The sequence below is a fragment of the Lepisosteus platostomus genome, chromosome 16 (assembly GCF_059453375.1).
Source record: "Lepisosteus platostomus isolate fLepPlt1 chromosome 16, fLepPlt1.hap1, whole genome shotgun sequence".
Lineage (NCBI taxonomy): Eukaryota > Metazoa > Chordata > Actinopteri > Semionotiformes > Lepisosteidae > Lepisosteus > Lepisosteus platostomus.
Window position 1 is genome coordinate 8,383,686 of NC_142626.1, and position 12,275 is coordinate 8,395,960.

Genomic DNA, 12,275 nt, shown 5'->3' on the forward strand with positions numbered 1-12,275 from the left:
GCCGGTTCCGACCCGGCCTTCGTGGTTTAATTCCCTTGTTTTGATGGATCTCCTGGTTTTGGACTTACTCATGTGTTTTTGGATACTCTAAGGATTACTCTTTGGGATTGTTCGCCTCGGCCACGCCTCCCCCGTGCACCAGCGCACCTTGGACACGCCCCTCTGTCTTCTGCCCCGTATTCCTGCATGACGTTTCCCCAGTGTTTCCCCACTTCGTCGGATTGTGTCGTCCGCATAGGGTCCGGAAAGAACTGTTCGTTACACACAGTGATACACGTCTCTACAAAATCCTCTCTCAGCTCTACAGGAGCTGTTCTGGCTCATCAACAGGAACTGAGGCTGAGAACAGCTGCAGATCTGCTACAGTACTGAAAAGAGCTGGGTTTGAACAACATTAATACATATCGTGTAGTAAACACACAAATAATGTGCAGATACAGACATATTTAACAAGTAATAGTTTTATTCCATGCTGAAAAAAAGAAGAAAGAGAACACAACGTTTCGGCCGTGGAGCCTTCTTCAGGTGTCAATGTCAGACAATGTCAGACATATTTAAGTCATAAAAGCTATTAAACTAAAAAAAAAGTAATGAGAATTGACATTTTAGCTAATAAAAGCCATCAGATAAAATATTTCAATACATTTCAGAATTTCTAAATGTCTAATAATTATTATCTATGATATTTATTGTTAGTCAATCCAATCAACTCCATTTTTGAAGGCAGAACTCAGAATCTACTGTTAAAACAAAGTTTAGTTTCTAAATGACATGTGAGACTAGACTAGATCTATTAAAATGGTGAATTGATGAAGTAGCAGCTTGCAGATACAGAACCTATGGATGATTTTTACTTCAGGTACATTTAGGAGGAATATAGGAGCTTGATTACCAATTTTGTAGAGTGGTGTCATCTTAACCATCTCCAGCTTAACACCAGCAAGACCAAAGAAATGATTTTTGACTTTCGAAGGAATAAGTCTCCGCTGAACCCTGTTTCCATCCAGGATGAGGACATAGAGGGTGTACATTCCTACAAGTACTTAGGGGTACACCTGGATGATAAGCTGGAGTGGTCTGGTAACACTGATGCCGTGTACAAGAAAGGTCAGAGCCAAGTCTATTTTCTGAGGAGACTCAGGTCCTTTGGTGTGTGTGGAACACTGCTACACATTTTTTATGAATCAGTGGTGGCAGCGGCCATCTTCTACGCTGTGGTGTGCTGGGGCAGCAGCATCATGACAAAAGATGCAAATAGGCTCAATAAACTTATCAAGAAGGCTGGCACTGTGCTGGGGATGAGCCTTGACCCCATGGAGGTGGTGGCTGAGAGGAGAATGCTGAACAAGCTCACAGCCATCATGAACAACACCTCTCATCCACTTCATGGGACTGTTACTGGGCAGCGGAGCACATTTAGCAATAGACTGTTCCAGCTACGGTGTTCAAGGGAATGTTTCCGCAGGTCTTTCCTCCCGGCGGCTGTGAGGGTGTATAACGCTGCCCTAGGCTAGGACTGTAGCCCTTCATTTGCTCCTCTATGGACAGCATGTTTACTCCATTGTACTTTTTGGACAATCAGTCTGTATAAACCTATACACATTTTGCACATATTTTATTGTTTTTACAGCGACTATGATCAGCACATTTTGCACACACCTATGTATTTATTTATTTTTATTTATTTTGTTTGTCTTTTGTTTTATAACTATTCTGATGTATGTTTTGCTTGTCTTGGGCTGGACTGCTGTAACACATCAATTTCCCTATGGGATTAATAAAGTATTATCTATCTATCTAGTACAGTCTGAAATAGAACCACAAACAGCACAGACTGCAGTTATTAATGCTGACCAGTGGGGGGAGACAGATCGTGTGAGTGCTCTCTCCACTTGAAATAAAAGAGATACAAAGAAGAGAAAGAATAAATAACACACATGTACAGTATCATATACAAAGTACAATAAAATTTATATTTCAGGACAAATCCAACAATTTAATGACTAATACTTAATACTATGGCTAAGGATCTGCACCTGTGGCTGGAAGGTTGCAGATTCAAATCCCGTGGCTGGCAGAGGAATCCTACTCCGTTGTGCCCCTGAGCAAGGCCCTTAACCCCAACTGCTCCAGGGGTACTGTACAATGGCTGACCCTGTGCTCTGACCCCAAGCTTCTCTCTCCCTGCCTGTGTGTCTCATGTAGAGCAAGCTGGGGTATGTAAAAAAGCAAATTCCTAATGCAAGAAACTGTACAGTATATGGCCAATAAAGTGATCCGATCTTAATAATTTAAATGAACATTTTCAGTTCAGTTCAACTGTAGCAGCTCTGCAGATGTTCTCAGCCTCAGTCCTTCTGTAGAGCTCAGGGAGGCTTTTGTGCAGACGAGTATCACTGTGTGAAAGGGAAGTTATAGTCCTGCTGACAGTAATAATCTCCTGCATCTTCAGCCGTGACTCCAGTGATTGTCAGTGTAAAGGCTGTTCCAGATCCACTGCCAGTGAATCAATTGGGAATTCCAGACCAATGGTTTGATACATGATAAACCAGGAGCTGTGGAGCCTGACCAGGTTTCTGCAGGTACCAGTTGAGCTCATTGTTAACAGACTGACTGGTTGTACAGCTGATAGAGACAGAGCTTCCTGGGAGAACAGACTGAGCTGGAGACTGAGTCAAAGTCTGCTCACTGGACTCTGGAAATTAAATAGTTATAAATTAGAGATTGTTAATAATTGATTGTTATAAACATTTATGTATTGTTATCCCTGAAAAAAACATTTGCCATAATTTTCATTACATTATCAATACATTTTATTTCATAACAATAATCAGAATAATCCTAATCCCAGAATGCCAGAATAATCTTTAATCCACACCTTGAGTGAAGAGCCCCAGTGTCCCCAGCAGCAGAATCAGTGGCATCATTGTCCTGTGTGTGTCAGTGACTCTGAAAGAGCTGAACAGTGACTGATCCACACTCTTGCAAGGGTTGGACCTCTCTCTTAATTTGTGCTGCATTCAAAGCTCCACTGTTAAAAAAAGAAGCTGTACTATTTATAGTTTGACCCTAAATTATTTAAAAACCTCTTTAATCTTTACACTGTTACTACATTTTCAGTGTTTACAGTCAAGTATGTATGGGTATGGATGTATTTTGATCTTTTGATCCTTCCTGTCATTGTGAACAGAATTCACCCAATTCACCACACTACACAAAATAAATTTGAACAACATAGAATGGTCTTTAAAGAGTGCCGTTTGTAAGAAGATTTCAGAACAATTTCACAACCCTTGATGTAAATTATTTTAACAAATAAATATGCAAAATATTGTTTTATAAACAACACTTATAAGTCACATTTTAAATCCTTAAAATTTAATAACATTTTTTAATCAAATTTCTGACAGTTAAGGAGTGCAATGTTGAGGTGAGCATCACCATGTGGCCACAGTTGTGTATTGCAAGCAAACTGGTGCTCGACGCTCAGGAAGCTGGAGGTTCTGCATTTCTCTGCAGTCCACATTTCTTTGGAGCACGTTAATATTAAGAATCACCTTCCAAATTTCACCGGTATTCTAAAACCACTGTTTCCTTTGTTTTGTCCATCTTTTGTCAGGGGGATTGTGAGAGAAAGATAGATCACCTCATTTGTTCAGGTTCAGGTCTTTTCACCCCTTTTGGTTGGTCAGTTCTCCACGAAGGGGGTTTGTCTCTGTCTCTGTCAGGAGCTTTTTTTCCAGTTGGTTGTCAGGAGGAAGCTAGTGTCATTTGAGAACTGTCAGTATGCATTTCTTTGTTTGTTTCTTTTCCTGCCCCACTCTGCCCAAGGTCTGATCCAAACTCACTCAGCAGCCCCTCCCTCCTCCACATGCCCATCCATAATGTGTGATCATTTCATTATATCTGGGCAACCAGTGTGTTCTTCAGTTCTTGTTAATTGTTTCCTGCCTCACTGTCTGCGTATGATGACTTTTGATTCAGGGGGAGGAAACCATCACACAGGATAAGGACTAAACGCATTGATACTGACAGAATCACTGGACGTTACAGGTGCAATAGTTTTCTTCACTTTTTAAGGATAAAAGTTCCATTATCAGACAAAAACCTACATCAACTCATGATGTCCATCATCAGATACCATTCCTTTTTCAAGCTACGGGGTCTCTTCTGTTGCACTGTCGGCCATTATTTCTAAGATGCAAACACCTTCATGCTCCCTGCATCCTGTTCCTATGCTTCTGTTCAAACCCTGCTCACCGCTCCTGATTCAGTTTATCACAGACCTGATCAATAAATCCCCTGAGACTGGAGCTGTGTCTCTCAGCTCAGAACAGCTGCTGTTTCTCCCCTCTTGAAGAAATCTAACCTTGACCCCAATCTACTCTTCAGCTCCAGGTCTCTCTCCAACCTCGCCCTCATCTCCCTTTCATCTTATCCTCATCTTCGTATCATAAAAAATAATCAAATTTTATTTAATGAAATGTAAATTTTGTGAGCTTTTATAAATGTAATGAATTCTAATTGTTTTAATTCATACTTATTAGGAATAAAATAATTGTGAATTTCAACATTAGATTTATTGTAATGAGATGGAGTTTAATATGTATGATTTTCTTTTGTGAGTAACCAATGATTTTAATCAAAAAGATAGTAGCTGTTAACTGTATTGAGTGCAGTTTTCTCCCTGTCTAGATGTGATCACAGTCACTTGAGGGCTTAGAGCTGTACACCACCTCTTCCCAGAAAGCAAAGAGCTCAGCTCCTTCAGAAGACTGGGTGTCAGCATCCCTCCTCTTACAGGGCTCAGAGCGCCTGGCCTCGTCATCCTGGTTTAATTCCCTGTTCCGGATCCTGTTCTGGATTTTAACTGTGTTTGTTTCATCTCGTATGGATCCCCGGTTTTGGACTTTGGACTGCTCCCCGGATTCCCCCTTTTGGGCTGTATGGACCTTGTTGCCCTTGCCACGCCCCCCGAGCACTGGATCACAGTATTCACACCCCTCTATCTGTCTACCCATCCTAAACTTACTGTACCTTCCCCGGATGTCCTTCTCCACTTACAGAATATACTGTCTGCATAGGGTCTTGAACTACCTTCGCGGGAACCTGGACCGGCTCCCATTACACTGGGTCTCTATTCTCCGTTACAGCAGAAGAATAAATTCTAACACTGGGGCTCAACAAGGGTGACATCACCTTCAGTAACAGCATTGGTCACATTAGACCTTGTGATATAACTATGCTTTAAACTTTCCAAATATGATTTTTTTTGCATGCAACTGCATCGCAGGGAATTACAAATGCCTAAAATAAAAATATATATATTTTATTCAGAATGTATCCAGGACACTAAAACTCACCCCCCCCACTCTCTGGGACAGAGTCATGAGTTCTTAAACTCAGTCATGTCAAGAACGCAGGTGAGTATTCAGAGTTTATTTTAATGATATGGTTCTGATCTGGCCCAGCTGTGCTCAGCTTCTGATATCTGACGAAACCAGGCTACAGGAGGGTTGTCATTTGTGAAAAATATGATCAATCAGTTCTTATTCATTTAGTGACGAGGGCTGTGTAAATGTGAACTCCCAGCCAGTTTTTAAACTTTCTATCACAGAGTAGATGTAAAAATACTTAACAATTACTTTCAAATTATCAGAACTGCCTTAGGTCTGGAACACTTTACAGAATTGACAATGAGAAAAAACAAATTAATTTATTGAAAAGGAAATAGATATAGTTTTTTACATATACAGTAATAGGACTAAAAATAATAGGACTAAAGTTAACTTAGTCAAACAACATTAGATTGGTTTTGTTTGAATCTTAACCTTGAGTATTGTGTGTCAATGACTTAACACAACAATGTGCAAAATATCTCAGTAACTGTCATGTCCTGTTAGAATAGAACAATATTTGAATTTTGAAATAAATTTAATCAAAAGCGATGGACAATATCTTCAGGAAAACTTGTAAACTTTTTACAAGTTTTAGGTAAACTTGGGCACAACGTTTGCTCCATGGTGTGAATCTTGGAATATCCCTGTGATAAAGATGCAAAAACATTCTGTTATTTATCATTCAGAATGATGCAGCAGCAGATTCCAACAGACATGTCTTCACAGACCTCAGTGCATAAATTGTGCTTACAGCTTTTAGCAGGGGAATGGTATGCTGTCTGGGGCTCTACAGGATGATGTCACCTTCAGTAACAACACACTGGACCCTGTAATATAGCTGTGCTTACACTTTGCAAATATGATTCTTTTTGCATGTAACTGCATCTCAGGGATGTACAAAAAATGTTTTTTTACAAAGATGAATGAATGTATACTGTATGAGTGAATGATGTAATGACCCTGTCCAGCTATAGCAGCTCTACAGCTGTTCTCAGCCTCAGTCCACTGTGGTACCTTCAGTACACAACAGACCAGGTAATGAAATCAATTACTCTAAAACTCCCACTCCCACTCTCTTGATCAGAATCACGAGTTTGTTATTCACCTCAATCATGTCAAAATCTCAGGTTAGTGTTTAGAGTTTGATTTAAATGTCTCATCTGAAGGACAGCAGCTCCTACAGCACTGCATCCTTGTGCTCCAGCAGCATTCTGGGATTGTTTGTAAATTCTGGTTCAGCAGCTCAACTGACAGTAGGAACCTGGTTTTCCTTGGAGGTCTCCCACTATGGTTCTGATCTGGCCAAGCTGCGCTCAGCTTCTGAGATCTGATAAGACCAGGCTACATGGGGGTAATGCTGTCCTTTCTGAACAATATGATTGAATAGCATGTGTATATTGTACTTACTGTCTTCATTTAGTGTTGATCATTAATGACATGTGAACTAACTGCCAGTTTTTAAATTTCTGTCTCATTGAAGATGTCAAAATACTTACCAATTACTTTCAAATTATCAGAACTGTTTTGTAAGAGTTTGTCTGAAATACTTTACAGAATTCACAAAGAGAAAAAACAGATCAATATACTGAAAAGGAAATGCATATTATTTTGCACAAAATAATTTGGACTTAACATGCTCTCCCAACAAATCTGTGGGTTTCGTCTGGATGATCCAGTTTCTTCCCACAGTCCAAAGACAAACTGGTGGATTAATCATGAGCTTCTGGGAAAATTGCCCCTGGTATTTTGAGTGTCTGTGTGCCATGTGTCCTGTGCAGGGTGTATCCCACCTTGTGCCCTCTGCTTTTCAGGATGGGCTCTTGTTCTCCTGTGGCCCTGTATTGCATAGATGTTAGAAGATGGATGGATGAATTTTAAAAGATTAAAACATCTCTAGTGATGATTTTTCAGACACAAATACTTCAGTTGCTCAGAAATAACACTAACTGTACAGTTTTTATTGATCTGCCTAAGAAAACACATTTATTTCTTTTTTAAAATCTACCTATTGTGAGAGAGAATTATGCTAGTACCAAAATAGTGCTAAAATAATAAGATTCAATAGGATAGGATTAAATTTATTTTAGTCAAACAATTTTAGATTAATTTCTGTTTCAATGATCACCTTGAGCAAAGAGCCCCAGTGTCCTCAGCAGTAATTCTTTTATAGCACATTCTGTCTGGACTAAAAATATTTCGGGGCTGGAAAAATATTGTCTCTAAGCTGAATTTAAGCTCTTACACTTTTTTGGGCTCTTCTTATGCAAATTGCCAATAGTAATAAATCACAGAAATCTTGTGTGTTTCTTCTGTATAGGTCCTCTTTGAATTATGTATTAAACCAGGAGAAAATTCCAGATGAAAATGCTCCCATTTTGAGCTCAATTTATTCACCACGATGAACTAGAGCATTTTTTCCCAAATTTGTCACAAAATAGTACCAGAGCATCAGATCCACTCTTCTTCTCCCACAGTGCTATGGCAGTATGGAACAACCTTCCCGCCTATGTTGCTATGTTGCTACAATATGTTGCTACTTTATGTTGCTGAAGCCGATACTCTGCACTTCTTTCAAGAAAAAGCCGCATGAGATTCTCAGATCTCAGATCACTGAGATAGTAGCAACCAAACAACCTGGATGTGCCCAATGCCCTCCTCTTGTTTCCCAAATATAGGTATAGTAACAGAAAGACAGAAGCTGCAAGAGAAGCACAGAACAGATTTAGTGAATTTCACCAAAGACCTTTTCACCAAAGTCCTTGATTTCCAGGAAAATAAATTCCAGCTCTTTGACACTGATCTCAAAATATGACAGCCAAGTAAGAAGCTGGTGATTATAAGATTATTAAACAAGAGCAAAGGACACATAGTGAAAGTAAAAGTTAACTTCACAGCCAAAACAACCGTCTTGGGTGTTAGTAATTTTTTTGTGGTGCATAACTGAATAACAGAGATACAATAAAAAGAGATGAAAAGAAAGACAAAGAATAAATAACATACTGTACTGTACATGTATCATATAGATTAGCAGCCATATCACTCAGGTCAGTATCTGGATGGGAGACCTCCTAGGGGAAAACTAAGGTTGCTGCTGGAAGAGGTGTTAGTGGGGCCAGCAGGGGGTGCTCACCCTGTGGTCTGTGTGGGTCCTAATGCCCCAGTATAGTGATGGGGACGCTGTACTGTAAACAGGTGCCATCCTTGGGATGAGATGTAAAACCAAGGTCCTGACTCTCTCTAGTTGTTAAAAATCCCAGGGTGTATTCTCGAAAAGAGTAAGGGTGTAACCCTGGGGTCCTGGCCAAATTTCCCATTGACCTTTACCAATTATGACCTCCTAATAATCCCCATCTATGAATTGGCTTCATTACTCTGCTCTCTTCCTCACTGAGAGCTGATGTGGGGTGAGTGTTCTGGTGCACTATGGCTGCTGTTGCATCATCCAGGTGGATGCTGCACATTGGTGGTGGTGGAGGGGAGTCCCCATTACCTGTAAAGCGCTTTGAGTGGAGTGTCCAGAAAAGCGCTATATAAGTGTAAGCAATTATTATTATTATCATATACAAAAATAAAATACAATGTTACAGTACATTCCAGTGAAAATAGAGATCCAACAATTTAACAATTCATACTCTTATAACAATCTTGAGTTAATAGCATCCTGCCATGTTGTTATTTAAGAAAAAACGTCTTTAGGAAATATATCTGAAATCTTTTAATAATTAAAATTGAAAAAATCAGTTCAGGTCACCTGTATCATCAGCTGTGCTCAGTCTCAGTCCTCTGTGGTTCCTTTTGATGAGCCAGAGCACTTCCTGTAGAGCTGATGGAGGTTTTTGTACAGACTTGTATCACTGTGTGAATGGGTAGCTATAGTCCTGCTGACAGTAATAATCTCCTGCATCTTCAGCCTGTACTCCTGTGATTTTCAGTGTGAAGACTGGCCCAGAGTAACTGCCACTGAATCGATCGGGAACCCCAGACTGACGGATTGTTGCCTCATATACCAGAAGCTGTGGAACCTGACCAGGTTTCTGCAGGTACCAGTGTACATCATCACTAATAGACTGACTGGCTTTACAGCTGATTGAGACAGAGCTTCCTGGGAGAACAGACTGAGCTGCAGACTGAGTCAGAACAATCTGACCATGGCAACCTGAAATAAAATAAGGATATTTTCTGAAATAGCATGAAAATCTTAAAAATGTATGACTTTATATAATGTGTGTACAATATACTGTATAATCACAAATGTCTAAAGAAATTAAGCAATAAACTAGTACAAATATTTAAACGTTGCTTAAAAGACAATATAGTCCTCACCTTGAGCAAAGAGCCCCAGTGTCCCCAGCAGTAGAATCAGTGACATCATTGTCCTGTGTGTGTCAGTGACTTTGAAAGGGCTGAACAGTGACTGATCCACACTGTGAGTCTTAAAGTGTTTGGAGCAGATAGGCGGCACAGGTATGCAAAGCTCCTTCCTGTATACAAATCCTCTCACAGACAGTTAGATAAGCTGTAAGGGGTGGAAACAGTTGGGGCTTATTAAGGTTTTGTGTCTGTTGACATTTTTCTCTTTGCTAACCCAGTAGAAGCTCAGTGTGTTTGTGATATAATAAGAAGTGGTTTTGTGATAAAGCCACCATTTTGGCTCAAACATCGGGTCCTTTGTTGTGGATTTGAGCCAACATTACCACCTGTTGATTGAAAACCTGCAGAATGCTGTGTGAAATTCTTTAAGCAAAGAATTGTAGGCTGCCTTGTACAGTTTTACCTTTATTGAGCTCAATTCAAACAGTGATGCAGAGTTTGGACAGCACCACAAGACAGACATACTGCTAACTTTTTCCCAGCAAACAAATATGGTTTGTTTATCACTTTCATTATTACCCTGTTCTTTAAAGTTTGTTACTTCTCCACTTCTAGCAGGAAATTACTTGCAGTTGTTAATAGAAATCTTATTTTTACTTACTTTTTGTTGCATGCAATACATGGTAGGGTTAACTTATTGTAGGAACTACTCTTATTCTGTACCTCCCACAATGTAATTAAGCAGTAATGCAGTAACACTGAATATATGTCAAGAATGAGGCACAAATGGTCTTAATGAGTAATTGGCAAACATGAGGTAAATGAGATGTTGGAATAGGATGTTTGTGGAATTAGTCACTCCTCTGGGCTGATTAAGAGGCTTATAAGATCAATTGGGAGGAAAAAGGTCTCAGTCTCACTTTTTCCAGCATGAGCCTGGAAAAAGGAAGAGAGGAAGCTCAGGAGAGAGCTGTTCATAGTCATGGATTGGGCTGGATTGTGTGAATCAGTAAACTAGGGAGGCTTGAGAAAATACAGCTCAGGCTATACTGATAGATGTCTCAGGTTCTGGATAGGCAGGCTGTGTGGTAGTTCATGCTCCAGGCCCAACGGGGTTGAAGTTAATACCAAGAGACAATATACAGTATATCACTTTAACGTATTGGGTTTAACACAAAATATGTTTATGGTCTACAATGATCAAATGTTACTTATAAAATTATTGGCACCTTTAATCAAGATGAGCAAAAAAGGCTATAGAAAAAGAACAAGCTAACAAGGTAACAAGCTTCAGTATATTATAATTTAAGCTCAAGTAGAAAAAAAAATATTTTATTAATGACTTAATAGAATTAACCAAAAACATTTCTCAAAATAGAATTTTTTTTCCAAAAAATGTAGTTTGTGTTCCTTCAGTCGGAGCCTATGGACTGCCTTCTAGAATTCAAGCCGCAGGTTTTCAATGGGGTTTGAGTCTGAACACTGAGATGTGTTAGATGTGAGATATTTTGGTCATCTGTCCATTTCTTTGTGGATTTTGATGTGTTCTTCCAGTCACTGTTACGCTGGAAGATTCACTTGTGACCAAGATGCAAAAACCGTGTTTTTATTTATCATTCAAAATGATGCTGGACCAGATTCCAGTACACATGTCTTCACAGACCTCAGTGCACAAACTCTGTTTACAGCTCTTCTTGGGTAAATGTCCTGCTCTATCAAGGAAGACAATTTGCATAGAAGAGACACTTTGCATCGGCAGCATGTGCTTCAGTGCTCTGGGAGTGTTTATAGCCCTGTGAGTTTAACACTTCATGACTGAGAGCTACCTAACCCTAACCCTAACAGAATCCACAGGAACAATGAGCTTCATCACCATCTTCATCTGGACACTTGTCTGCTTTCATGGTGAATAGAAATGAAATTATTAATTATTATGTTACATTGGTAACATAAAACAGGGAGATTTGCAATTTAATGTGATTTTTTATTTTGTGAGGTGATAAAAGAAATCTGTTCTAGGCATTTCTTGCATTTTAAAATTATAAAATTGTATCTTAGTAATACATGTATTTTATTTTATTTCAGAGTCCAATGGAGAGGTTACTGTGACTCAGACTCCATCAGTGACATCTGTTCTCCCAGCACAGACAGTCACTGTGAGCTGTAAGATCAGCAGTGCGGTGAGCACTTGTTGTTATTGTGGTGGTTCATATCGCCCCTGTCTTGCTTGGTACCATTAGAAAGCTGGAGAAGCTCCCAAACTCCTGATCTGTGGGGCAACAATCCGTCAGTCTGGGATCCCAGAGCGTTTCAGTGGCAGTGGATCTGGGACTGACTTCACTCTGACCATCACAGGAGTCCAGGCCGAAGATGCAGCAGATTATTACTGTCAGAGTTACCACAGTGGTGGTGTGTTCACACAGTGTTACAGACTCATACAAAAACCTCCCTCAGTTGTACAGGAGCTGCTCTGGCTAATGAACAAGAACCACATAGGACTGAGACTGTGAACAGTTAGGTTTGTCATTCATCAGTGACAAATATTGTGTAATAAACACACAGAAA

At 39.7% G+C, this 12,275-nt stretch overlaps 2 long non-coding RNA genes and 1 gene segment (V, D, J or C); 1 reads left to right on the forward strand and 2 right to left on the reverse strand.

Moving 5' to 3' along the window:
• Positions 1–9,829, reverse strand: part of LOC148646800 (Ig kappa chain V region Mem5-like) — a 40,682-nt gene extending 30,853 nt beyond the window's left edge. Inside the window, 2 exon segments of the V gene segment in view lie at positions 9,264–9,555; positions 9,723–9,829. Of these exon segments, the coding sequence occupies positions 9,264–9,555; positions 9,723–9,771 (341 nt within the window).
• The window catches only part of LOC148646801 (uncharacterized), a 54,447-nt gene that overhangs the window by 26,668 nt on the left and 15,504 nt on the right, over positions 1–12,275 (forward strand). The window lies entirely within an intron of this gene.
• LOC148646805 (uncharacterized) lies at positions 5,702–9,257 on the reverse strand. Its single transcript, XR_015927727.1, has 2 exons — positions 9,151–9,257; positions 5,702–6,043 (listed from the first exon to the last, which is right to left on the reverse strand). It is a non-coding gene; the product is annotated as an uncharacterized LOC148646805 (long non-coding RNA).